Source organism: Equus caballus, chromosome 25, assembly GCF_041296265.1.
Source record: "Equus caballus isolate H_3958 breed thoroughbred chromosome 25, TB-T2T, whole genome shotgun sequence".
Lineage (NCBI taxonomy): Eukaryota > Metazoa > Chordata > Mammalia > Perissodactyla > Equidae > Equus > Equus caballus.
The window spans coordinates 26,518,803-26,543,136 of NC_091708.1; the positions used below are offsets into that span (position 1 = coordinate 26,518,803).

The following is a 24,334-nucleotide window of genomic DNA, read 5'->3' on the forward strand; positions in this document are numbered from 1 at the left end:
TGCCCACTCTGTGTCCCAGAGTGCCCCGCGCGCCATACCTTGCCTCCTCCCCCAGCCCCGCCTCCGCCTCAAGTGGCCAGTGCATCCGAGCTTTCTACGCCACTATGGTTTTGGCCCGCCGAGGCTTATGTCTGCTCCCATCGGCACCCGGCGTCCCTTCGCAAGCTCGTTTGTCTGCCTCACACCACCAAGAAGTCTGGAGCGTTCCCCTCTAATTAAGTATGGCCCACTGGGGCTTCCGTCCCTTCCCCATAGTGCTTTGCGCTGCTGCCTGGCGACGGCGCAGCCTGTCGGCCTGCGTGGGAGACGAGGGCGTGGACTGAGCCGGCGGGGCGGGGCTCCCTCGGACGAGGGGCGGGGCCTGTCGGACGGTCCCCCGCCGGGAGCGGCGTGTTGCGGGTGGGCTGCGGCGTCTTAGCTGTTTGGTATCTGCTGTGGTGCGGCGGAACCAGGGTCCTCCGTGGCCGGGTTCTTCCACTTGCCTTTTCCGGAACGAAGCGGGGAATCTTTTTTTCAGCTCTACCGGATCTGATGTCCATCCTTAATCTTTTCATCCCGCCCAATTCTATAATAATCTTGTTAAGGATGACTGTTTCTTAGAATCTTTGAACGCAAACTCTTGCCAGCAGAGCGCTGATGCTGGCGATACAAAGATGGGCATGACTAGACCTCGGGGCTCCATTCTGGCTGGTCAGGTAACGAAAGGGCAACAAGCAGCCAGTTGTAAGAATAACGTCACATGACGTTCGCGTTCAAAAACAAACCCTGTTAAAGTTGTATTTAATTTTTTAGTTCATTGAGTTTTGTTCACCATACATCTTTCCCAGGCTAAAATATTACCGTGGTTTTGCAGTGGGTTTTAAGTTTATCATTTTCATCTTAGGTACGCAGAGATTGTCGTCACTCCCACTGAGTACTAACGCTTGTTTTTTCTGGAACCATGTTGTCTCAAGTCACCCTTTCGTTTTCCTGCTTTTGATAGAGACATGAGTACAGAGAAATATTTCCCCACAGCGAATGTGATGATAAATGGCCGCCGAAACGGCTTCAGTTAGAGGCTGTAGGGTCTAGTGGGGGACTCTCCACTTGGATAGGACAGACCTGGTTTAAAGATGTCAAGAGATGCTCAGTTTCAGCCAGTTGCTGCCTAGTTGGAATTGGGCCTCTGTGTTAGCAGATATTTTGATCTTTAAGAGGAGCCAGAAGTCTGGACGTTATGGACTATATTTCCATTTTAAAATAATGGCTTAAAGTGCAGGCCAAAAAACACAAATCAAAGGCCAAGTGCAATCCCAGGCCAGTAGTTTGCTAGCTTTGGTCCACAGTATAAGCTCTTTAGAACAGCAGCTTATTTTGTTCATTCATGTTCTCTGTGCCCGTAACAGGTCCCCTCACATATTTCGTAGTCAGTAAACGTGCTGGATAAAGAAAGAAGCCAGGGACACCGTCCTTAAAAAGTTATTAGGGATCAGGTGGTTGTGATTGCCTAAAACATTTCTAGAGAGAGAAGGATGATAATATCTATTGGGTCTCTATTACATATCATACATAAAAAATACATTATCTCATTTAATGCTTCTACAGTCCTACTTAGGGATTTCCCCTCACCTACTTTATATGAGGACACAGGCTGAGAGAGGTGAAGGCACTTGCCCGAGACCATACAAGCCAGTCAATGAAAAGCCAATGGCCTCTGAAGCAACTGCAAGTCTACTGACTTGCTGTTTGAGCAAATCCATTCATTTCTGATGGGTATTTTAGCTGCTTGTATGAGAATTGGAGCATATTGAAAAATGAACCATGTCTTCCAAAGGTTTGAGCCATGTAAAGCACTTCTGTGACATTAATTGTAATTTGATAAGGTTTTTTTGGAGATGGTGGCATCCTCTCCCTAATGATTAGTGAAGGGGAAAAGGAAAGAGTGCTAATGTTTATTTTGAACTATATGCCAGACCTTTTAATATCCATTAACTAATTTTTTCTTCCAAGTACTTACTTTCCAAGGATTTAATTAAGTGCTAAGGACATCTTGATGTGCTATAGAATATTTATTAGATTAGGATCTTTTGACAATAAATATGGATGAATTCAAAAATAGAATACATATGTAAATTTAAAATAATATCGTACATTTATAAATACGTTAACTAATTTTTGTAAGGCATCTGTGAAATAGGCTTATCCTCATTTTACAAATGAGGAAACTGAGACTCAGATTGGTTAAATCCCAGGTCACTCACCTGTTAAACAGCCAATCAGAGGACCTTCTGAAGTCAGTCTGCTGACTCTATTTCATGCTCAGACGTTTTCATACTTGTTTGTTACCTAGTTCGTCATTATCCTGTGACCACCATTAACCTATATGGGTTCAATAGAAATATTTTATGCTTTGAGTCCAAAGTAAGATCTGGACTGCTTGGCTAATGTATAATACTCCCTAAATTATGTGGCGGTTGTTGTTTCTCCAGAGGGCTAAAAAGCTGTGCAATTGGCTTTAGTCCTAAACCATTTGTAGCTATGGACTTGCCAGATGAAAGCCTGTGGGATGAAACCACTTGCAACTTGGCTGTTTGTCCGCATCCACAATGCTGGGCAACTATCCGCCGCATTGAGAGAGGCCACCCTCGAATCCTGGGCGCCCCCAGCAAAACTCTTCCGGATGTTGAAGGTGAATTAGCCAGTCCTGTGTCCTTCCTTACAAGATCCTTGAACTGTTTCTGTTTGGCTCCCTTTTGATGTATCTGTTCTGCTTTCTCAGACAAACTCCCTGTGGTCACCATTGTAAACGTCTTAGATTCCTTCTTCCAGGCCAAGAGACTTGCTCATTGTCCTTCATCAGGATTTACTTTCACCGAGGCTCGCTCTTTATTGTCTCGAGGCTCAAGGTTTGACTCCAAATTGCGAGGCAGGTAAATTACCATGGAATCTTCCTTTAAGAGCCTACTATGTCAAAATTCTGGGTTGACTTCCTTTACCCATGTAGTAGACGTTGAGAAAGCTGGATTAAAAAGAAGACACCAGTTCAACTAAAGACGTAGTGATGAGGCAGTGGGAAACAAAAAGAAAGCATTCTTATTTGTGTTGTAGGAGTTGGTTAAAATGGAGGGTGTATATAGCATAGCAGAGTACCGTAGACCGAGTGTTTTAAACAACAAATTTATTTTCTCATAAATCTAGAGGCTAGAAGTCCAAGATTAGTGTGTTGACAGAAGTGTTTTCTTCTGAGCCCTCTCTCCTTGCCTTGTAAGTGGCCGTCGTCTCCCTCTGTTAACTTGGGCTTCCCTCTGTGTGTGTCTGCGTCCTAATCTCTTATAAGCACACCCGTCATAATGGATTAGGCCCCACCTATATGACCTCATTTTACCTTAATTACCTCCTTAAAGACCCTATCTCTAAATACAGTCGAATTCTGAGGGATTGGGGGTTAGGACTTCAACATAAGAATTAGGGGGGACACAGTTCGGCTCATAAGAAGGAGTAACTCACCATTTTCTGTAGGCCATCAGAAAACTGTGTCCACGCATGCTGTCTCTCTTATCTTTTATTTTTAGGGATGAAACCATTTGTAAGCTCTCGAAGGCAGAAGCAATGGTTTCCTTTTGACTCTCCTGCAGGGTCTAGGCCCCCTATTTAGTGCTTGCTGATAGAGGAAGCTAAGGGAGAGGCATCTGTGGAAAACGTAGACCTTTAGAATTCGAAGACCCTGTTGCCTGGAACCAGAGCACTAGTGGTGGCCCTTGTGCTGGTTTCTTTTCTCCTGTTCGATTTAAGCAGCCCTTGATGATTTCTGTTAGGCTAAAGATAGTGTAGGAAAGGGTAGGACTACTTTCTGGTTCTCTAGGACTTGAACCCTGGGAAAACTGGTTTCTCCCAATCAGGGCCTTGAAGGCAAAGACCATGACATTATGGTCACTCATTGAATTCACAAGTATATCCTAGTCGAGGCCACTTTGCTGGGGATACAGCAGTAAACAAGATACAGTCTTTACCTCCAAGGGGCTTTGAGCCTATTTGGGGTGGCAAAGAACCATCCAGTGTGATATGAGTGTTGAGAAGAGTACCCCTTGGGGGTTTGGAAGCACTCAGGAAGGGTTCCTAACCCAGTGGCCTGTCTTCTGTAGAGGTGCCATCTGTGCCTAGACCTGAAATTAGAGTACGAGTGAAGTGGGGGTTGCAGGTGGGAGGTGGACAGGAAGAGAGTTCTAGACTACAGAAATAGCATGTGCAAAGGCCTGGAGGCAGGGGGAACTTCTTTAGCTATCAGGAAAACGGTTCATTGTGTCTGGAACATAGAGCAGGAATGGGAGAGTGGTCAGAGATGAGGCTGGGGAGCTGGAGTAAAAAGCAGGGGCCTGTATCACACAGAACTTCATAAATCAGGCTAAAGAACCTCTTTACAATATTTATTCATTCATACATTTAACATGTTTTAAAAAAAATAAAATAGCGAGTGATATGAAAATGTAAAGGGACGGTATTTTTTTTATTGTGGTCACTATGCATAACATAAAATTTACCATTTTAACCATTTCTTTTAAGATTGGCACCTGAGCTAACATCTGTTGCCAATCTTTTTTTTTTTTCCCCTTCTTCTCCTCCCCAAAGCCCCCCAGTACATAGTTGTATATTCTAGTTGTCGGTCCTTCTAGTTGTGGCATGTGGGATGCCACCTCAGCGTGGCTTGATGAGTGGTGCCATGTCCTCGCCCAGGATCCAAACCAGCGAAACCCTGGGCTGCCGAAGCGGAGCACACGAAACCCAACCACTCGGCGGCAACATTTTAACCTTTTTTTTTGAGGAAGGTTAGCCCTGAGCTAACATCTGCTGCCACTGCTTCTCTCTTTGCTGAGGAAGACTGGCCCTGAGCTAACAGCCGTGCCCATCTACCTCTACTTTATATGTGGACGCTCACCACAGCCTGGCTTGCCAAGCGGTGCCATGTCCGCACCTGGGATCCAAACTGGCGAACCCCGGGCTGCCGAAGTGGAACGTGCACACTTAACCGCTGTGCCATGGGGCTGGCCCGCATTTTAACCATTTTTAAACAATTTAGTGGCATTAAGTACATTCACAGTGTTGTGCAACAATCGCTACTATCCATTTCTAGAACTTTTTCGTCGTCTCATATGGAAACTCTGTACCCATTAAACAATAACTCCCCATTCTCCCCTCCCTCCAGTCCTGGTAATCTCTGTACTATTTTTTGTCTGTATGAATTTGCCCATTCTAGGTACCTCATATAAGTGGAATCGTATAATATTTGTCCTTTTGTGTCTAGCTTATTTCACCTAGCATAATGTTTTCAAGGTTCATCTATATTGTCGTATGTATAAGAATTTCATTCCTTTTTAATGCTGAAAAATATTCCATTGTATGTGTGTACCACATTTTGTTTATTTAACATGTTATTGAATATCTACATCAAAGGTACTTAATAAGTTTTATTGACGATGATGTAACTCTCTGTCATTGGAGAGAGAGCAGCATAACCTATGAATTCAGTTTGATGCAACAAATAGTTGTGAAGCTTTGGTAATGTGCAATGTCTTTTTGGGAGCCGTTCCAGGAAAAGCAAATAAACAAAACTTAAGGAGATGGTGAGACCCTACATTCATTTGGTCAGTATTAAGCCCAAAGTTTTCTGTAGATAAGTAGAAGGCTTTTCCTCATAGCACTAACTTTATCATCCCAATAAGTCTCTTGTGTCTGTTTCATCTTGGAAACTCTCATTTTTTAGGCCTCGGAAGGCTTTACCTGGCAAAGATTTAATTGACGATACTAGTAGATCTCTTGAAAGAAGTCACGGATTAAATAAGGTACTTCCTCAGCATTTTCTCTTTACTAGTGGGAATAAAATATTTGCCTGTATTTGTCTGTAATCTGAATAATGATGATGATCACAATGATGAGAACTATCTAATATTGGGCCCTTGCTATATGCCGGGCACTGTGCTAATGCCTATACATGCTCTACTGTTTCCAGAAATCCCAGACATAAGTGGGATTGACTTGGGGCAGCTTGGCATAGGTAAGAATTTCCTGTCTCTATACTACCTAGAGCGTGTCCATCTCATGCTACAGGGAAATTAGGATGCTGGAATGTCAGACCTAAAATGGTCTTAAGGTCATCTACTTTGGTCACTTTCAAACTTTTCTAGCTATGACCTACAGAAAGAAATACCTTTTACAATAAAATATCATGGAACAATCTTTGTTCTAACTTTGGTGATGTACTCTGATATTTTCTGTCCCATTCTATTTTATTTGACTTCATTTTTAAACAATGTAGGCTGCAATTCATAAAATTTGTTTTCCTGACCTATGAATATGTTGCAGTTGCCGCTTGGAGAACATTCCTGTGGTCTATCTCATGTATCCTACAGTTGAGGAAGCTGAGGCCCTGATAGGAAGTGATTTGCTAAAGCACATAGCTAGTTAGGGGCAGAGCTAAATTCAAGTTTAGGAAGAAAAACCCTTCTACTTATCTACAATAAAGAGAGAGTTACTGTTCTTTGTGGTCCTGCTGGATGCCTTTTATTTTTTTCATGAGAGCCTTCACTTGTCAATGTCGTGTGCTGGAGAATGTAAGGGACTAAGAGAAGGTAGATGAGTTTGGGTGAAGGAACAAATCACTTACCCCTTTGACCTCTTTAGAACAAGAGAGTTAGGCCAAATTAGTTTTAAATTAATTGTTTGAATAGATAATACATGCACATGGTTCTAAATTCAAAAAGTATAAAAGGGTTTACAGTGCAAAGAAGTCTCCCCTATTACCCCAAGCCAATCAGTTCCTTTTCATGGGGACAAACTTATTTTTTTTATTTTTATTTTTTAAGATTTTATTTTTTTTCCTTTTTCTCCCCCAAAGCCCTCCGGTACATAGTTGTATATTCTTCGTTGTGGGTCCTTCTAGTTGTGGCATGTGGGACTCTCCTCAGCGTGGTTTGATGAGCAGTGCCATGTCCGCGCCCAGGATTCGAACCAACGAAACACTGGGCCGCCTGCAGCGGAGCGTGCGAACTTAACCACTCGGCCACGGGGCCAGCCCCGGGATGAACTTATTTTTAATAGTTCTTTTTTCCTCCCCTGATTCCTACCAGGGATACAGACTAGATGATTTATAAGGTTTCCTTGAGCACCATGTTCTAGTATCCTAAACAGCTAAATATAGAAAGAGTTAGGACTTTAACTTTTATGTGGATGCCTATAATTGTAGACAGGCTATAAAAGTAGAAAACTTGCTTCTGTCTTTATCAGTTCCCTCCCTGCTCCCAAATTGTCCTATGTCATCTGCGTGGGATCTAAGTCTTTGGAGTGGAGGGGGCAGAATGAGTAGTGTTCCCTTAGGTAAGCCCCAGGGTACCCTCCTATGGGATAAGGTTGGTAGTTGCTAAGTGGCACCGTAATGTCACAGGGAGGCAGGGTGACTGTTCACTTACAAATGCTCACTCTTGCAGAGTACTGTACTGATAGCTGCTTTCTTGGGAGAGTATTATGAAGATGTTTTGGGGATGGGAAATGTCTTTGTATCATCTTCTGAGCCACCATACCCTTTTGGTTAGCATGATAATTCAGTCCTTAGTCTGCTACTGAGTACCATCAGGAGCTGGTAGCTTCAAGCTATACATAGGCCTTATATCTTTCTCTTAGCTTTCAGTGCTGAATTTGAATAAGATAAAACTTCCCTGCCCTCAAGATGTTAGAAACATGGTTGTAATCTGGGTCCCAGAAGAACCAGAGAAGCATGTGACGTGAGTATCATGTCTGGAACTCAGGTGTCTTCAACTCTGGTGTTCTATGAATCCCTGCCGTCCTCTGCAGGCCTCCTTTCTGTGATCTTTTTTAGCTACCTCATTGCAGGCAGCAGGAGGCCAAGCAGAGAAGGTCCTAGCCTCTTGCATTTGCCTCTTGCTACACTGGAGTTCTATTTTAATGCACATTGACATTGATGCTGTGGGACTTCTCTACATCACGTTTTACATGGCAGTAAATAGCATACAAGATAGGACCCAATGTATTTGTGAGGTTTGATTGAGAAACAAATGCTTTCTGACAATCAGTTTTTCTTATTAGCCATCAGCAACCAGTGCAAAGATTTTCTTTTTTTTTAGGAAGATTAGCCCTGAACTAACTACTGCCAATCCTCCTCTTTTTGCTGAGGAAGACTGGCCCTGAGCTAACAGCCGTGCCCATCTCTTCCTCTACTTTATATGTGGGACAGCTACCACAGCATGGCTTGCCAAATGGTGCCATGTCCGCACCTGGGATCTGAACCAGTGAACCCCAGGCCGCTGAGAAGTGGAACATGTGAACTTAACCGCTGCGCCACCGGGCCAGCCTCTAGTGCAAAAATTTTCAGTGATGCACAGGAGTGTTTGCTCTCAACCCCAAGGCCGAGCACAGTGGTACAAAATGAATAGCATATAGAACTTGTGTACTGGGGCCCGCCCCGTGGCAGAGTGGTTAAATTCTCACACTCCACTTTAGCACCCCAGGGTTTTGCCTGAGCGCCGACATGGCACCGCTCATCAGGCCATGCTGAGGCAGCGTCCCACATAGCACAACCAGAGGCACTCACAACTAGAATATACAACTATGTACTGGGGGAGCTTTGGGGAGAAGAAGAAGAAGAAGAAAAAAAAAGAAGGTTGGCAACAGATGTTAGCTCAGGTGCCAAAAGAAAAAGAACATGGGCCAGCCTGGTGGCACAGCGGGTAAGTTCACACGTTCTGCTTTGGCGGCCCTGGGTTTGCTGGTTCAGATCCCGGGTGCAGACCTATGCACTGCTTGTCCAGCCATGCTGTGGCAGGCATCCCACAGATAAAGTAGAGGAAGATGGGCATGGATGTTAGCTCAGGGCCAGGCTTCCTCAGCAAAAAGAGGAGGATTGGAGGCAGATGTTAGCTCAGGGCTAATCTTCCTCAAAAACAAAACAAAACAAAACAAAACACCCAAAAAAGAAAAAGAACTTGTGTACAAAGCAGAGCATGACAAAGATCATTTGGCAGAGGCCCACAGCCTTGCTAATGTTGAGAGCTGTTGGAAGAAAGTGTTCTTTCGTGACTGCTGAGGCTTTTAGATTCTTGTTAAGTGACTGTTTAGAGATGATGAGACTTAAGAATTTTTCTTTTCTCTTCCTTTTTTTTTTTAATGATCCTGTGAATGCCTCTTTATATATGCATTTTTGTGTGTATGTATATGGTATAAACAAAAATCCCCTAAGAGTTTCTTTCCTTTCATGTAAAAGAAGCCCAGAGGTAGGTGGGACTGGGCTAATATGCCAGCTGCATGAGGTCATCAGAAACCAGAGCTCGTTCTGGCTTTTTGGGCCATCAGGCTTGGCCCATGGCTTCCATCTTCTAAAGTGCTTAATGGGGGCTTTTAAGGTCTAAGCCGACTGCTAGAGCTCCAGCCATCATGTCCATGTTCCACGCAAGAAGAAGGAGGAAGAGGACAGAGCAAAGAATTCTTCAGGACCTCTTCTGTGCTAAGCAGTGAGAATTCAGCGGAGAACCAAATAGACTTGGTCCCTGTCCTTCTGGAGTCTTCTGGTGGTGGTGGGGATTCAGACATTACAGACACACCTAAGTGTATAATTACCAACTTGGATTAATGCTGTGAAACTAAACAACTGGATTTGTGAGAGAATGGTGGGGAACCTAATTTGGATGTGAGGGTGGGGGGTCTTGTTTTCAACAGCCTCTGGGCGGCAGGTGCCGCTGGGCTCCCAAGCAGCCATCTTTAAATACTGAATAGAAAAAAGTCTGCATGGTTGTCATTCTCAAATATCCTTGGTGTTTCTGTTTGAGATGTCTGGGGATAATTGTGGTTATTCGTATTTCAAGTCTAGCTGAGAAGAAGCATACTGTTCCCAGCCTGGATGGGGAGAAGAAAGGAAAGAAATCTACAGTGGTAAGTTGGATGTTTTAGCCAAATCTTTATGATATTACTCTGTAGTGATTATTTTTGTTTTCCTTTCAGATAGCTTCCCCCTTCTCCCATTTTCTCTTTAAATGAACAAAATCTGCAAAAGAAAATCCCTCTTAAGGAATAATTACCATACTATTTTCTATGCAGAGACTCTTTTTCTCTCCGTCCTCCCTGGAGGAGGGTGAGGAGCACTGGAAGAGCTGTTAGGAGGAATGTTGGGCTGCAGGGGGAGTTTTCGGTCAGTTAAAAACTAATTTCCAGTGTGATGGGAATAGAGTTTCAATGGACTCGGAGTTCTAATAGACTTGGGCTTCTAATTTGAATTCTACCATTTATTGGGTAAACGTAGCCTTGGGTAAGTCACAGAATTGGAAGGTTGCTGAATCCCCAGCCCTAACCTTGTGCCTGGCAAATAGTTGGCCAATAAATATTTGTTCATTTTGTTCAGTGAATAAGTGAATAACCTTTTTGGGAAACAAGAAACAAAACAACTAATCTCCTTAAGACGTGAATTCAGCAATAGGGCTCAGGAGCTAGAGAGGGAAAAATGTGGTGGCCCTCCCAGTGCAGGAGGAGGGGTGGGAGGCTGCTGGAAACAAGGAGTTTCACATGCCAGGGGTGTGTCGGGAGGCTGGAATGTTGGTGGAAAGAAGTGGCGTTGAAGAGAGTGCTTCTGGGAGTTCTTTCCGTTGTTTCTCTTCCAGAAAGACCAGTCATCTCGGGTTCACTCTGGAAAGCAGAGCACAGAAAGGCAGCTGGGGCCTCCGGGGATAAGTGTGCCTCCCTCCTCCCCCGCACACTTGTTTGAGCAACTCAATTCAGAATTCACACCTTTCTGGAACCAACTCGACATGTTACCTCAGGAGCTGTTGAAGCAGTAAGCGTCCTTTAAGCCCGTGGGAGAGCCAGAGCACCTGCTTCTCTTTGAAGCTGAGAAGGGTCTAAGCAGTGTGCTTTCTGAGGGAGGGGAGAAAACCGTCACCCTGCTTCTTAGACTTACCAGTAATAGGCACCAATGATGTCAGCACCATTTATCAAGTCCTTACTCTCTGCCAGGCCCGTGCTAAGTCATTTAAACCTCCACTAGGAGGTAGATGCTATTACTCTCTTCTTTTTATAGATGCTTTGTGGGTAAGTGGGAGGCAGAATGGATATGTGGTTTGGAGTGAGACAGCCTTTGAATTTTGTCGTGAAACTTACTGGCTTTGTGAATTTTGGTAATTTATTTATCCTCTTTAAGTTGTTTTCCTCATTAGCAAAATGGGCATGATAATACCTGTCCTCGGAGTGTCGTAAGGATTCAGTGGTCTAAAGCACATGAGCCTGACAGTCAATGCTTAGTCCATACAGCCAGAACTATCATGGCTGCGGCTGAAAGCTGGTACCACATGAGTGCCTGTTGGTACAGGCTTTTTCAGGCCCAAAGTGGAACTCTCTTCCAATGTGGAGCCCCTGTCATCTCTTTCTCCCCAGCCCCATTCTCCAAGAAGAGCCGTTGCTGACTGTCTGCCTATCTCTGTCCCCTTCAGCCTTTTGCCAGAAGAGAAAACTGTGCCTTGTCCAGAGATGAAGACACAATTGGCCATGATGAGAAAGAAGGGTCCTTTGGAAAAGAGCCGACCTGACAGTGCCATTTCTGCTAGGATGTTTTTATCTGTACACCGCCTCACCCTGCAAGTAAGAGCTGGGGAGCCTCAGAGAGAGATATCTGCATGCAGACCCAAACCCATCTCTCTTGGAGCTGGAACAGTTGACTTTCTCTTTCTTCTTTCTCTTCAATCCATCCACTCTGGACCCAAGCCCCACACAAGAGCTGGGCTCTATTAAGTGAAAGCTAATGTATGGGGAGGGGTTTGAGGAGAGCAGCAACCTCTTTTTCTTCCACACATTGTTCCCCATACCTTTATCCCCTTCAAGAGCCCCGGAACAACGCTGCACACACCAGGTTCTTGAAAAGTGCTTGTTGACTAGAGGGATACGTACATTTGGGGATGTATTTTGGGAAAGGGAAAGACCTAGAGTAGAGCTCTTCTTTTTTCCTCCAGAGACCAGCATTGAGATATCCTGGGCGTTTTAAGAGACTATACTATAACCTGAATACAGAAGGTACATTTTCTGCTGCTTCTAGATCTTCAGGTTCCATTCTCCCTTAGCCCACATTTCTCATACTTGATTTTGGTTCCAATTCAATTATGTGTGTGGCCACAGTCGTACAGGGTCACATGTAGAACTCAGAAAACTGCAATTTCAGGAAGCACCCCTGCCTGCCCCTCCCCACTCCAGTTTGGTCCTGACCAGAGAGAGTGTCACCATTGTTGAGCAGGGCACAGCAAGCAGCCCACAGGGAGGGCGGGAGCTGTCACAGAGAAGAGGATTGAGCTGGCTTTCTGGCCACCAGGTCACAGGAAGCAGCAGCAGTGGCAGCAACAGAGGAAGGTGAAGACACCTCCTAAGAAACAGGTAGAGTGGCAGTGAGGGGACCCCTAGGACTTGCTGGGACTGCGACAAGTGGGTGCAGCCTGGAACAGGAAGGGATGTGTAAGAGGTGGGGTTCTCCCTGTTCTCTGTCTGGTTATAGATACAAAGTTTCTGTCTGGTTGTAGATATTTACTTCCTTCGTTGAGACTCTTTTTGAAAAGTTTTCTTCACTTCCAAAAGTCCTAATTCAGTTCCTCCTCCTGTGGGTTTCAGGAGGCTAAAAAGAAATCCACGAATGATCCATGGAGGCAGAACGCTTCACATAAACCTTCGGGTGCCATGGTTTATGACCCACGCTATGGTAAGGAGAATATGGGTTTAGGAGTGACGGAATCCCAGGACGTAGCTAAGGGCCAGAAAAGCTGAACATGTTTGTCTTTTGGGGACCTGCCTTTGTCAGGCACTCAGAATTCTCCTTGGGATGCTTTGGTTTGGCTGGTCTACCATACATTATCCGTCAGATAGTTCCTCAGCAAGTAAGCTGGCCAGATGTCTGCCTCCCATAGGGACTTGGGAGATGACCCCGAGCAGGAGTCAGAGTCATTTTTCTTCAGGTCAACTTTAGAAAAGGCAGAGCAGTTTGAGCCTGAGGAGCAAGCCCAGGATACTGAAGAGAAGACCCCGAGGGCCCATTGGCTAATGAGGCAGCGAATGGCCGGGGCCCCTCGCTAGAGCCCCAAGAGAACTCTAAGGAGGTCGAGTCCAGGGCCCTCCACTTCCCAGCCACAAGTCAAAGTCTCTGGAGCCTCATGTTGAAATCACCATACCATCTAGCCCATCCAGGAGGCAGCAAGCCACTCTTGATAGTGGTCCTTTTCCTCTAGTATTCGTGCTGGAGATGAGAATGGGTATCTCCCTTTTTGGAGTCCTTATCACATCTGAACTGAAGGATATGCTTGCCCCAGTCCCTCTGACGTTTCTCAGTTTGAGTACAGCATGGGAGGGAGGGAAAAAGAATCTCCCTAAACATTAGAAGGTTGTTCTGCCCTACTCAGTTTGGACATTGCTGACTATAATATAAAAATAACTATTTAATTATCAGAATTCACTCTCCAGCCCTGGGGCATTGGGAGGGCTCAGGTGAGATGTTTCCTGAGAAGGATGCTGCTCTCGTGGTTTATTTCCCATCCCACTGAGTGCTCTGATATCAACGATGTCCTCTAACCCGAAGATCTAAGAAGGTTCTTGACCTTCACATGGGAGGTAGACAGGACCAGGGCTGTGGCCCAGGGTGGGAGGTGACTTACCCAAGGTTAGCACCCATCCATGGTGATCAGTACTCCCGCGAGGCCCATTCCAGTGCCTTTTGTTCCGCTTCCTGATGTCTCCAGGAGGAGCAGTTTTGCTTGGGTGCCTGGTGCCCCTTTGACTCATGTTCTCAGAGCAGTGGCCTGTCCTCACTGAGTTGAGAAAGCCTTATGGGAGAGATGATTTTGCATTGGATCTTAAATATGTGTGAGAGTTTTCCCTATATGGAAAAGAATTCCTGGAAGTGGGAACAGTCTGTGCAAAGGCATCTTGGAGGAGCATGGCTGTTCAGGGAACACTGAGTAGTCCATTGTGACCGTGGGATTGGGTATTTAAGGGAGAGCGGTAAGTGAGGCTGGAGAGGTAGGCAGGGGCTTATATAGTCTGCTAAGGTGCTTGAGCTTTAATCTCCAGGTCAATGGTATTCCACCTTGACTGCACACTGAAATCGACTGAGGAGCTTTTAAAACCCTAATACCCAGGCTGCACCCTAGACGTCCTAAATCAGATTTCTGGTGTAGGGACCCAGGTCTCAGGGTTTTTTAGAACTCCCCAGCACTTCTTGTCTGCAGCTAAGGTGAGAACCAGTGCTGGTAGGGAGCCAACAGAAGTGGTGAGCAGGGGGGTTCCCTGATTGGCTTTGCCTTGTAGTGTAATACCTCTGGTGGCAGCTTGGAAGATGTTCGTTTAGAGAAAGGGAGACTGAGAAAGGAAAGAATGAATGCATTTAAGGACTAGTTGGGGAAACAGCTGACGCAAAAGAATCAGAACTAGAACTTTTTGGAGGCAGGGGTTTCATTGTCAGAGGCCAACATGGGTACTTTAGGGATGGTACAGGAAGCTAGGAGGAGTATTCATAACCTAGAAAGGTACAGTTAAGGTTTCTTTTCCACCGTGATGTGCAGGTACCTGCCCCTTAGGTTTCTTGGAGGAATCCTGGGTCTTTTAACACACGCTTTGCCTTAATCTCTAATTCTGTAATAGATGCGCTCACAGTCCCAGGTGAACAGAATCACAAATAGAACTCAGAAGGCCTGGCTCCCTCTTACCTGCCTTGTCCTGCATGGGGAGTCACTTGTAGACGAGGGGTCAACCAGAAGCCCAACAATGGGATAGGAAATGCCAATAAGAAAGAGACTGAATTGACTTTGTGGTCACTAGGTCGCAGAACTCTACCAGGTCAGGAAAGTGACAAAAAGCAGCAGCAGCAGATGAAGAGAGAAGGTCCCACTTTGAAACGGGTGAGAGTGGAGGGCCATGTCCCAGTTTTCTGTTACTGTGTGACAGACCACCCCCAAGCTGAAACCCTAGTGGTTTGTTATTTCTCATGATTCTGTGGGTTGACTGGGCAGTTTTTCTGGTCTTGCTTGATGTCACTCATGCGACATCGAGTTGGAGGCTGGGCTGGGGCTGTTGGCCAAATTGCCTTCGTTCTCTTCCATGAGGCCTCTCCATGTGGCTAGTTTGGGCTTCTTGACTAATCTCAAGAAAGCACCTTCTTAAGGGATGGGTCTGGAAGTGGAACAGTATCACTACTGCCACATTTTATTGGTCAAAAAAATCACAAGTCACAGCCGAGATTCAAGAGGAGAGGAAATCGACTCCATCTCTTGATGGAAGGAATGGCATGTACATACAGGAATGGGAGGAACTCTTGGCAGCCATCATTGGAGGCAATCTACCCTTAGTTGACAGCTGGGAATGGGGAAAGTGAGTTCTGGCTTCATCTGGTCAGCCTGGAGGGCAAAGAATGTGTGATACAAGTGTCTCTCTTCAGTCTCAGGTGGTGGCATTTTTGTCCTGTCTTAGACGTTAATTTCTCCAAGAAAAGCATCTTTTAGAAAAATCCTTTGTTTCCTAAAGTCTTGATTCAAGTTTCCTTATACTCACTCTATTGAATTTCAGGGTTCCACAGAAAGACAAAAGATGGACCAGTCTGCAAACCCCCTGGAGTCCTTCCCCAGTAAGGAGAGTAAGTTATTAGGGTGGAGAAGCCGTAGTAAGTGACTGAGGATAGGGAGAGTTGAACCTGTGTAGACCAGGATGGTTCACCTCCCTGGAGGGCACAGTCCTCACCCCTCAGAAGGGTCCTAAAGACACCCCAGCCCTTCCTTTTCTGTCCTCCATTTGTCACAGTTGAGAGAAGGCCACAGGTGCAATTAACGACTGGGTCTTCTTTTAGATCCTGAATTATCCAAGACAGAACTCACTAATCAGCACATCAGTACTCAGATGGAGGTTGTGCTGGAAGCCCAAGAGAGGACCCCAGAGGACCTTTCAGCCAGTACGTCTGGAAGAAGCTGGAACCCTGAGCTCAAACTACTGAGGATTCTTCAGGGCACTGATGATGAGGACGAGGACGACCAATGTTCTGGGGCACAGAGCGAGCAGTCTCTGGAGGGATAGGCAGAAGGCATCGCCGGGGCAGCCTTATTCCGGAGCAGGATGCCTGCACTCCTGGGGACGACAACTTTGGACATAAGGGCAGAAAGGAGAGGGGAACTTCTGCTCCCTGAAGCCTTTACCAGGTTCTGACCTTGGGGATTCTGTTCACTTCTACTTGCCTCTAAAATAAGTCTCAAGAGAAAGCCCCACCCCTTTTAAACTTACATTGTTTCTCTTCCATTAGGGTCAGAATAATTTTAGTGATTAAACTCAGCTGCTGCTTAATCAAAAGACTCATTCTCTGTTGCTGGGAGGGGAGGAGAGATGTTTCTTGGTATCTGTTTGCTGGGTCACTTTTATCTCCCCTGTGAAGCCCTGTAAGGTTTTCAGTTGTAGGAAAATGAGTTTGGCCTGTGGGAACCCCTGCTGTGTTCCTAGCTTTTCCTCTCTTTCTCTGGAAATGGTTTCTTTTGGGGATGGCATCTGCATCATTAGCAAATCATATTGATTGTGTTAATCTGTATATCTGTTACGTGTGATATTCCTGTGTAGGTGGTAGGGGACTTGTATTAACCTGAAAGAGTCTAAATCTCCGGTTTCTAATTTACTGAGTCTGCAGGAAAGTTTCACTGATGCCCATAAAGACTCAAGAGTCTCAGAGTTCCTTGAACTTGGTTTTTGGAAGCATTTTTTTTTCATGTTTTTGTCCTTAAAGCTCTTAATATAGAAAATTTTCAAAGTTACATAAAACTAAAAAGAATAATATCATGAAACGTTCATGTATCCAGTATCTTAGATTTGGGCCATAAGAGCCCTTGCCCTGGGCCCCGTGCCCCATGAGCTGGGGCAGTGGCAGTCAGGGCCCCAGCATTCTCAGCAGCTCTGCATCCAAGGTGAGCCTCCTACCCACAAGTGGGGGCTGGGTGGAAAAAGAGAGCCTCCACGTATCAGCTGTACTCACTGGAACTTGGCCTCAGCAACAGGTAGCTTGGGGTAGGATAAGAAATGATGACATCCTGTCCTTCCTGAAAGACAGCCCTCTGGCTTGGAGTGCAGGGAGAAGGAGCCCGTGTTCTCGGGCTGCAATAACCTAGAGCAGAGTTTCTGCTTCACTGAAGTCGGGGTGGGGGAAAATGTGGGCATGGGTCTAGGGTCACATACCATAGACTCCAGCAGTTCTTACCAAGTTTTTGTAGATTTTTGTAGATGTTTCATTTGCTGTGTGCCCTTAGGGCCATTTCCAGAGACTTAAAAAATTAAAAAAAAAAAAAAATTCCACCAGTCTTACTAGAGAGCAGTCTGTGGAGTTCCTCATGCTGTTATGCCAGAAGTGGAACTCTGGACTGGGCCTGAGATCTTTCTATAAAGAGAAACTTAGCCCATGTCAGTTATTTGGTTCACAGTTTGTACAAGAAAGGCAGATTAAAGGTTCAACTCCTTTTTAACATTGCCTCAACACAGACCAAATTGGAAAGCTAAAACTGCTGCCTCCCCATTCCTCCTCTTTTCCAAGCCAAATCAAAGTGATGTGCCATCGTTCGTGTTACTCAGCTGAACTGTACTGAACTGAATCTTCATGGTGAGAGGGATCCAAGAGGTGTTATGTGGGCCATTTTCCTGAAAATAATTGTTTCTCGAATGGACACTGCATTGCAGAATGACTTCTGTGGGCTAACTTAAAAACTGACAATTTTGGGGCCGGCCCCATGGCCGAGTGGTTAAGTTTGAGCGCTCCGCTTTGGTGGCCCAGGGTTTCGCCAGTTCGCATCCTGGGCGTGGACCTAGCTCTGCTCATCAAGCCACGCTGAGGCGGCATCCCACATAGCACAACTAGAAGGACCCACAACTCAAATATACAACTGTGTACTAGGGGGCTTTGGGGAGAAGAAGGAAAAATTTTTTAAAAAGTAAAAAAAATTTTTTTTAATTGACAATTTTTTCACTTCTCTTTAGCCTACCCTTAGACCTGTCCGCCCCAGCAAACCCAATTCCCAATGGGCAGTGGGGGGTTGAGGATGGGGCAGGGTTTAGCTTTCATTGGCTCATTTTATCTGAAGACTCAGAGAAGAGAAGGTCTAACTATTTTATAACTAATTCCACTACTTTGCTTCCTTAGTAAACCAACTCCCAGAAACTGGCGTGCTTTTAAGTCCCCTTGATGAGTACACAGTTACCTTTTGAATCATGACATGTTTTGAGTGAGAAGATATTTGCTATCTGAACACTGGGCTTTGCTTCTATCTTCAAAGGGAGAAAAAACATTTGCAGGCTCAAACTTGTTTCACTTGTTGTACCAATCCTCAGACTTGCATAATCACAAACAGAATTTGGGAAATAAAATCTACAGACCACATTACGGTTTTCAAGATGCTTTACATCCACTATTTCAGATGGTTCTCTGGCCAACTCTATAGATAGATGTGGATGGTCTCCGTTTTATAGGTTAGGAAACTGAGGCTCGGAATACAGGGCTGATGATGGCCCATGTGGGGCCCTTGAGTGAATTAGAAAAAAGGTACCCTTTAAGACACTCTACTACCTTCTGCTGAAAAATTATCTCAATGAATATACAAATCTCTGCTGATTACAATACGAGCGGCACCCTTAGAGTTGGTCCACAACCTTCACAACAGTACCTGGCCGTCTTGCTGGAGAGGTTAAGGAATTTGTCTGAAATCAAAGGCCAGCAAGTGAAGGGGGCTGGGCTTAGAAGCCAAGTCCTTGCTCTTCTCATCCACTGTATTCTGACACCTCCCTGAGTCCCTCTCTTTAATGCACAGCTGACAGTCTTCATCAGAAAGGAAGGACGAAGCCCCGTGGAAATGAACTGGCTGAGGGGAGGAGCCCTCCTGAAGCCTTTGCTTCAGCCTCCCAGTGTTCTGAGAGGAGGAGCCAGGTAACTGTTGCTAACTGCCTTTTCCCCTCCATCTGGGCCGTAGGAATCAGGAGAATGAAGGCCTAACAGCCAGGAGGCTCCAGCCAGAATCGCATGGAGATCTACTTTACACACTTAAGCAGACAAGAGGACTTAAGACAGCCTGTGGGAATATGGTCCTAGGAGCCTTATATTGCCAAAAAACTAGCTTCTGGTTCCTTTTGTTCGTTTCTACTAGGGGTAGACTGCTTCGTTTGGGTCACCATGGATTTCTGAGCACACTTCCCAATGACTGCCACCTGGCCCAGTCTGACCTGTGTGTGGAAGCAGCGGCAATGAACGCATCTTCAGACATTCTACGTCCGCACTTTCCTCCTCACAGAGCCAGCTGTCTTTTGTTGTGGTATTGGTCCTAACATCTCGGGCAACAGACTCTCTTCTTCATTGTCTTTGGATTACAGAAAGCTCCCTTTGGTGGGAGGGAGTCAGGGTTTCATCCATGGCTGCAGTGACCCTTAAAAAAATCAGTTTACTTAAATGCGCCTAAAGGAATTGTTTGCTAAATTAAGGACAGAAATACCTTTACACAGGAACGATTAGAGGCCCTGTGGAGTCCAGAGGAATCTGGGAAAGAATTTCTAAATTTTCTGTTTCAGTTTCCATAAGGTACCAGGGTATGAAATTAATTTGCCCTTCTGTTTATACGTTTATTTAAGAAATATCGAGCACTAATTATATGTTAGAGAATCACCCCCTAGATTATCTTGATAGAGAAAGGAAAATTCTGGAGAAATGGTGGAGAGTCATTCCCAGGAATAGAGCTAGAAATTTTCCTGGATTAGTGGGTAAAGTTGTTTGGGACCACTAGGTGGTGATATTACATTATGAAAATGACACTCTCCCAAGACTAGAGGCCTCTGATTACTCAAAGAGACTTCTTTGCGAGTAAATGGAGAAAAAACACATTTCACCGTTTACATATGTGATCCATTTTACATGCTCAAGGGGACTGGTAGCTCCTGGAGCGACGGGGCTGTGTCTATTGCTATGGTCATCGTCCCGGGTTGTGTCCCTGGCATGTAGTGGGCACTATGTAAATGCTTGACAGATGAATGCGTTAGTCCTTGAATAATTTAGATTGTCATTGGAAGAACCATTTCAAGAGTGCGGCAAATTCTGGAACATGCCCAGAGGCTGAGGATTTGGGAAGTTGGGAGCTATCGATGATCCTCAGTTGGGCAGAGGCTCAGGGAGGCAGCATTTGGGAAGGTAGAAATAGCAAAAGCGATCTAGGCTCTTACTCTGCTTTGCATCTCCTAAATTTATCTTGAACAGATTTCACATGTTTAAAAATACAAGGCGGGTGTAAAACAACAAATTTGGATTTTTTTTTTCTTAAGGTTCTGTTATTACTTCTAAGGATGGTTCTGTCTTGGAAGGGATCTCCAAAAATAAGTTACTCTACTCTTCTCTGCCTCTCACTCACTGGTACATTTGTTCATTCAATGATTTATTTGTTAGTAATTTATTCATTCCACAAATATTAATTGAGCACCTATTATATGCAAAGCACTGGTCTAGGCTGTGTGATCACCTCTGACCTTTTCCTCTCGGGGCCCCTTTGAGTTCAGTTAATCACCAAACCATATTAGCTATAGCATCCAAATCCTTGCTCTTCTCTCTGTTTCTCCTGTTCTTTCCCTAGTCCGGGTCCCCATCTTCTTTCATCTGGGTTACCGTGTCAATGCCTGATCTTTACCGCTACATCCATTCTCCCATCTTTCCAACATGCAGATATGATCATGAGACTCCTTTCCTTAAGACTCTCCCTTGCCCTCAGGATCAAACCCAATCTCTCTGGCTTGTTTTACAAGCCTTACAAAGTAGGGCTGTGACCTGGTGGGCCCTGTTTGTCTCCCCAGCCCCAAATCTCCCCACTCCCACCTTGTTCTGTGAGCTCCAGCCACAATTTTTTCCTTTAGGTTCTTCCAATGAGCCCTGTCCTCTCTTACTTCAGACGGTTTTCCCTCGTACTTTTCCTTTAACCTTTACCAATCTTTTCTTCCTGCCTCTGCCTCTCAATCTTTAGGTCTCAGCTTACATGTTACTTATTTGGGGAAGCTTTTTCCGACCACCCTCAAGGTGGGGTTCCCCTCTTTCACTTTCCCTCCCTTAGCCTCTCTGGGTTCATAGCTTGTCAGTTGCTGTCCTCCATGGCCAGACTATGAGCTCTGTGAGTGGCATCTGTCTTCACTGCATATCTTTAGCATCTAGTTGAGTGCCTGCAACATTGTGAATGCTCAATAATATATGCTGAGTGAGTGAATGAATAAAAAACACACAGGACGAGGCCGGCCCGGTGGCGCAGCAGTTAAGTTTACACGTTCTGCTTCTTGGCAGCCTGGGGTTCGCTGGTTCGAATCCCAGGTGTGGACATGGCACCACTTGGCACGCCATGCTGTGGTAGGCGTCCCACATAGAAAGTAGAGGAAGATGAGCATAGATGTTAGCTCAGGGCCAGCCTTCCTCAGCAAAATAAGAGGAGGACTGGCAGTAGTTAGCTCAGGGCTAATCTTCCTCAAAAAAAAAAAAAAAACCCATATGACATATCTCCTTTCTCTAGGGAACATACAATGTAGCAGTGTGAGCTGAGTGGTACAAAGATAGAGCTGGTGATGAGAAGAAGGAGCTGGCAATTTGGATGCTACCATCTGAGGCTGAGTCAGGTTTTGGTGGATGGAGATGTTTGTGGAGGTGGCCTTTAGGTGGAGGGAAGTGACGCAGGTGGGAAAAGTTTGGGGGATGTGTAAGGAGTGTAGTGTCCTGTCTGGAAGGGTGGAGGGTAGGACTGGAGACAGCTTGTGACTACATTGTTCAGGGTCTCAACTGCCAGGCTGGAGAGAGTGGACCCTATTTGACAGCCACTGATGGCTTTGAATAGGGGTGCGATAGGATGAAATTAGTGCTTTAGGAAATGCTAATGCAATGGCAGTGAAACATGAATTTGACAGAGACCAGCAAGACCAGCGACACCAGTTAGGAGGCTATCAGAGAAGATGGGTGATCAGGGCCTGGATTATGTAGGTGGCCATAAGAACGGAAACAAAGGGATGTTGTGCAAAGAAAGAATTAGCAAGAACCTGAAAACTGGAAAGAAAGAGTGAGGGAGAGGAAGGAGTCAAAGAATTTTCAGCCTGATTCGGTGAGGTGCTGTCATTATCAGAAATTCTGAAGTCAAAAGGAAGAACCAGTTTAAGGAAAGACAAAAGAATTAATTCATCAAACCTTTACAGTGGAGTTATTGCTATATATGCTTTGCACTTATGGAAATTCAAGCAATGTGCAGGGTCCAAAAATGAAGCACAAGTGGCAGAGAGTGACAGAGAGCACATAATGCAACTGGTGGGGGCTGTTCCAGCTCTGCCACTCAGTGAAAATACATCCCAGAGGGAGTGCAAGATGGGGAAGGTAAATTTGCTGTTCCCCTTTTGATTTATAATACCGTGTATATGTTATGAGTGACTAAGGGCTTATTTAAGGGTAATTTTGGCTGTTCACAATCTATGCTTTATATGCTGATTCTAGATCTGAATTCTCCGGCAAGATGTGGTTTTTTAAGATATGAGCCAGACACTGGGCTGGGCAGTTGGCAGCCACTAAGAAGACACATCGCAGTCACCGCATTAGAGTTGCTCACGGTCTAGTTGGGTAGAAAGATATGGAAGCAGACAGTTAGGGCTACATTCTGGGTGAGCAGCAGGGAGAGGACGGGTGCAGAGAGGAATGAGACTGTTGGTCAGTGTGTCAAAGCAGAGGTGGCCCTAGGCTCTGGAGTGGCGGGAGATCTGGGAGTCATCATCAGAAGAGGCGAGCGTAGTAACAGGATTGGATGAGATCCTGGAGGGGGAGAATATTGAGGAAGAAAGGGGACTAACAGGCAGAGTGGGTAACACTCTCTCACCAGAAGGCAGGAGAGCCATGAAAAGAGGAATTATCAGAGAAGTGGGAGGAAAACTAAGGCCAGGTGGCTGAAGACTGAGAAGATGTGATTTTCATCATTAGGGAGTCAATGGTGACCTCTGAGTGAACAGTTTCAGTAGAGTGGTGGGGGCAGAAAAAGGAGTCCAAGAGTGACTGGTAAGAATCTGGAAGCAAAGGGAATATGTGCCACTTCTCTCAGTTACAGCTCCAGTAAAAGCAACTAGACATATTCCCTAGTTCCCACTGAAACTTCCCTGGGGAATGTTTGTGACCTCTGTCCCTGTGTGATCTGCCACTGTCCACTGGAAGGGCTCTTCATCCTCACAGTACACTGATCCAGAAATAGGCATTGCTCTCCATGAGCCTTATATTCAAGCTTGAGTACAAGCCAGCTGAGCCACAGATCTTAGCTGTGGTTGCTGCATTTTATACTAAACATGTCCATATTATTTTCTTCCTTAAGTAGGTTCCACATTCCCACATGACTGCAAACGCTAACTTGCTAATAGCTTCCCTGGAGTTTGCTTCTTGCAATTATCTCATCAGAATGTAGACAAGGCAACATAGAACAATTTATTCCAGGATGCAGAGAGCTCTGGGTGTTTTTTAGTCAATGGTTCCTTATCCTGGTACTTTTAAAGAGATTTAAATAATAAGAAAAAACTCTTTTCTAGGTATCCACCTAGTTACCATTTCTGGTGTTCTCTTCATTCCTTTGTGATCATCAAGCCTTCCCTATGGTATCATTTGCCTTCTGCCTGAAAAACTTTAACATTTCTTGTAGTTCAGGTTTGTCAATGATGAATTATTCAGCTTTTGTAATTCTGAGAAAATCTTTATTTTTGTCGGGTTTTTTTTTTTTTTTGGTGAGGAAGATTGGCCCTGAGCTAACATCTGTTGCCAATCTTCCTCTTTTTTACTTGAGGAAGACTGTTGCTGAGCTAACATCTGTGCCAATCTTCCTCTATTTTATGTGGGATACCCTCACAGTGTGGCTTGACAAGTGGTGCTAGGTCTGCGCCCAGGATCCAAGGCTATGAACCCCAGGCTGCCGAAGTGGAGCACGTGGACTTAACTACTACACCACTGTGCCAGCCTCTGCCTTCATTTTTGAAAGATATTTTTGCTGGGTAATGAACTCTAGGTTGGCAGTTTTATTCTTTTGATACTTTAAAGATGTTACTTCACTGTCTTCTGGTACATATTTCTGATAAGGAGTCCAATGTCATTCTTGTTTTTGTTTCTCTGTATGTAGTATGTTTTTTTCTGGCTGCTTTCAAGATTTTTCTCTTTTTCGCTTGTTCTAAGCAATTTGATCATGATATGCTTTGGTATACGTTTCTTCATGTTTCTTCTGCTTGCGGTTCATTGAGCTTCTTGGATTTGTGGGTTTATAGTTTTCATCAAATTTGGGAAATTTCCATGCACTATTTCTTC

The 24,334-nt window shown here is 45.1% G+C and overlaps 2 protein-coding genes across 18 annotated transcripts in view; both read left to right on the top strand.

Annotated features, from left to right (window-relative positions):
* Nucleotides 1-84: 84 nt before the first annotated feature.
* On the top strand, nt 85-16,326 carry C25H9orf43 (chromosome 25 C9orf43 homolog). 14 transcript variants are annotated; one of them, XM_005605716.4, is made up of 14 exons: nt 252-695; nt 2,469-2,668; nt 2,759-2,909; nt 5,738-5,816; nt 7,651-7,751; nt 9,846-9,912; nt 10,635-10,807; nt 11,460-11,607; nt 11,976-12,036; nt 12,329-12,390; nt 12,622-12,709; nt 14,818-14,897; nt 15,562-15,628; nt 15,839-16,326. In XM_005605716.4, exons 2-14 carry the CDS (start codon nt 2,518-2,520, stop codon nt 16,060-16,062), a joined length of 1,452 nt encoding a protein of 483 aa, XP_005605773.1. In that variant the 5' UTR covers nt 252-695; nt 2,469-2,517; the 3' UTR covers nt 16,063-16,326. The 14 variants fall into 14 exon arrangements, 13 of the variants coding, with proteins under 13 accessions (XP_070107254.1, XP_070107256.1, XP_005605773.1 ...); XM_070251154.1 differs by having other exon boundaries at nt 252-399; nt 2,809-2,909; XM_023628691.2 differs by having other exon boundaries at nt 258-399.
* A 2,438-nt stretch (nt 16,327-18,764) lies between these two features.
* The window catches only part of RGS3 (regulator of G protein signaling 3), a 132,277-nt gene continuing 126,707 nt past the window's right edge, over nt 18,765-24,334 (top strand). The window contains exons 1-2 of one of the 4 annotated variants that reach the window (XM_070251161.1): nt 18,765-18,937; nt 19,155-19,319. The gene's annotated coding sequence lies outside the window, so the exon portion shown is untranslated. The other 3 variants (XM_070251162.1, XM_070251160.1, XM_014735981.3) reach the window with 3 other exon arrangements.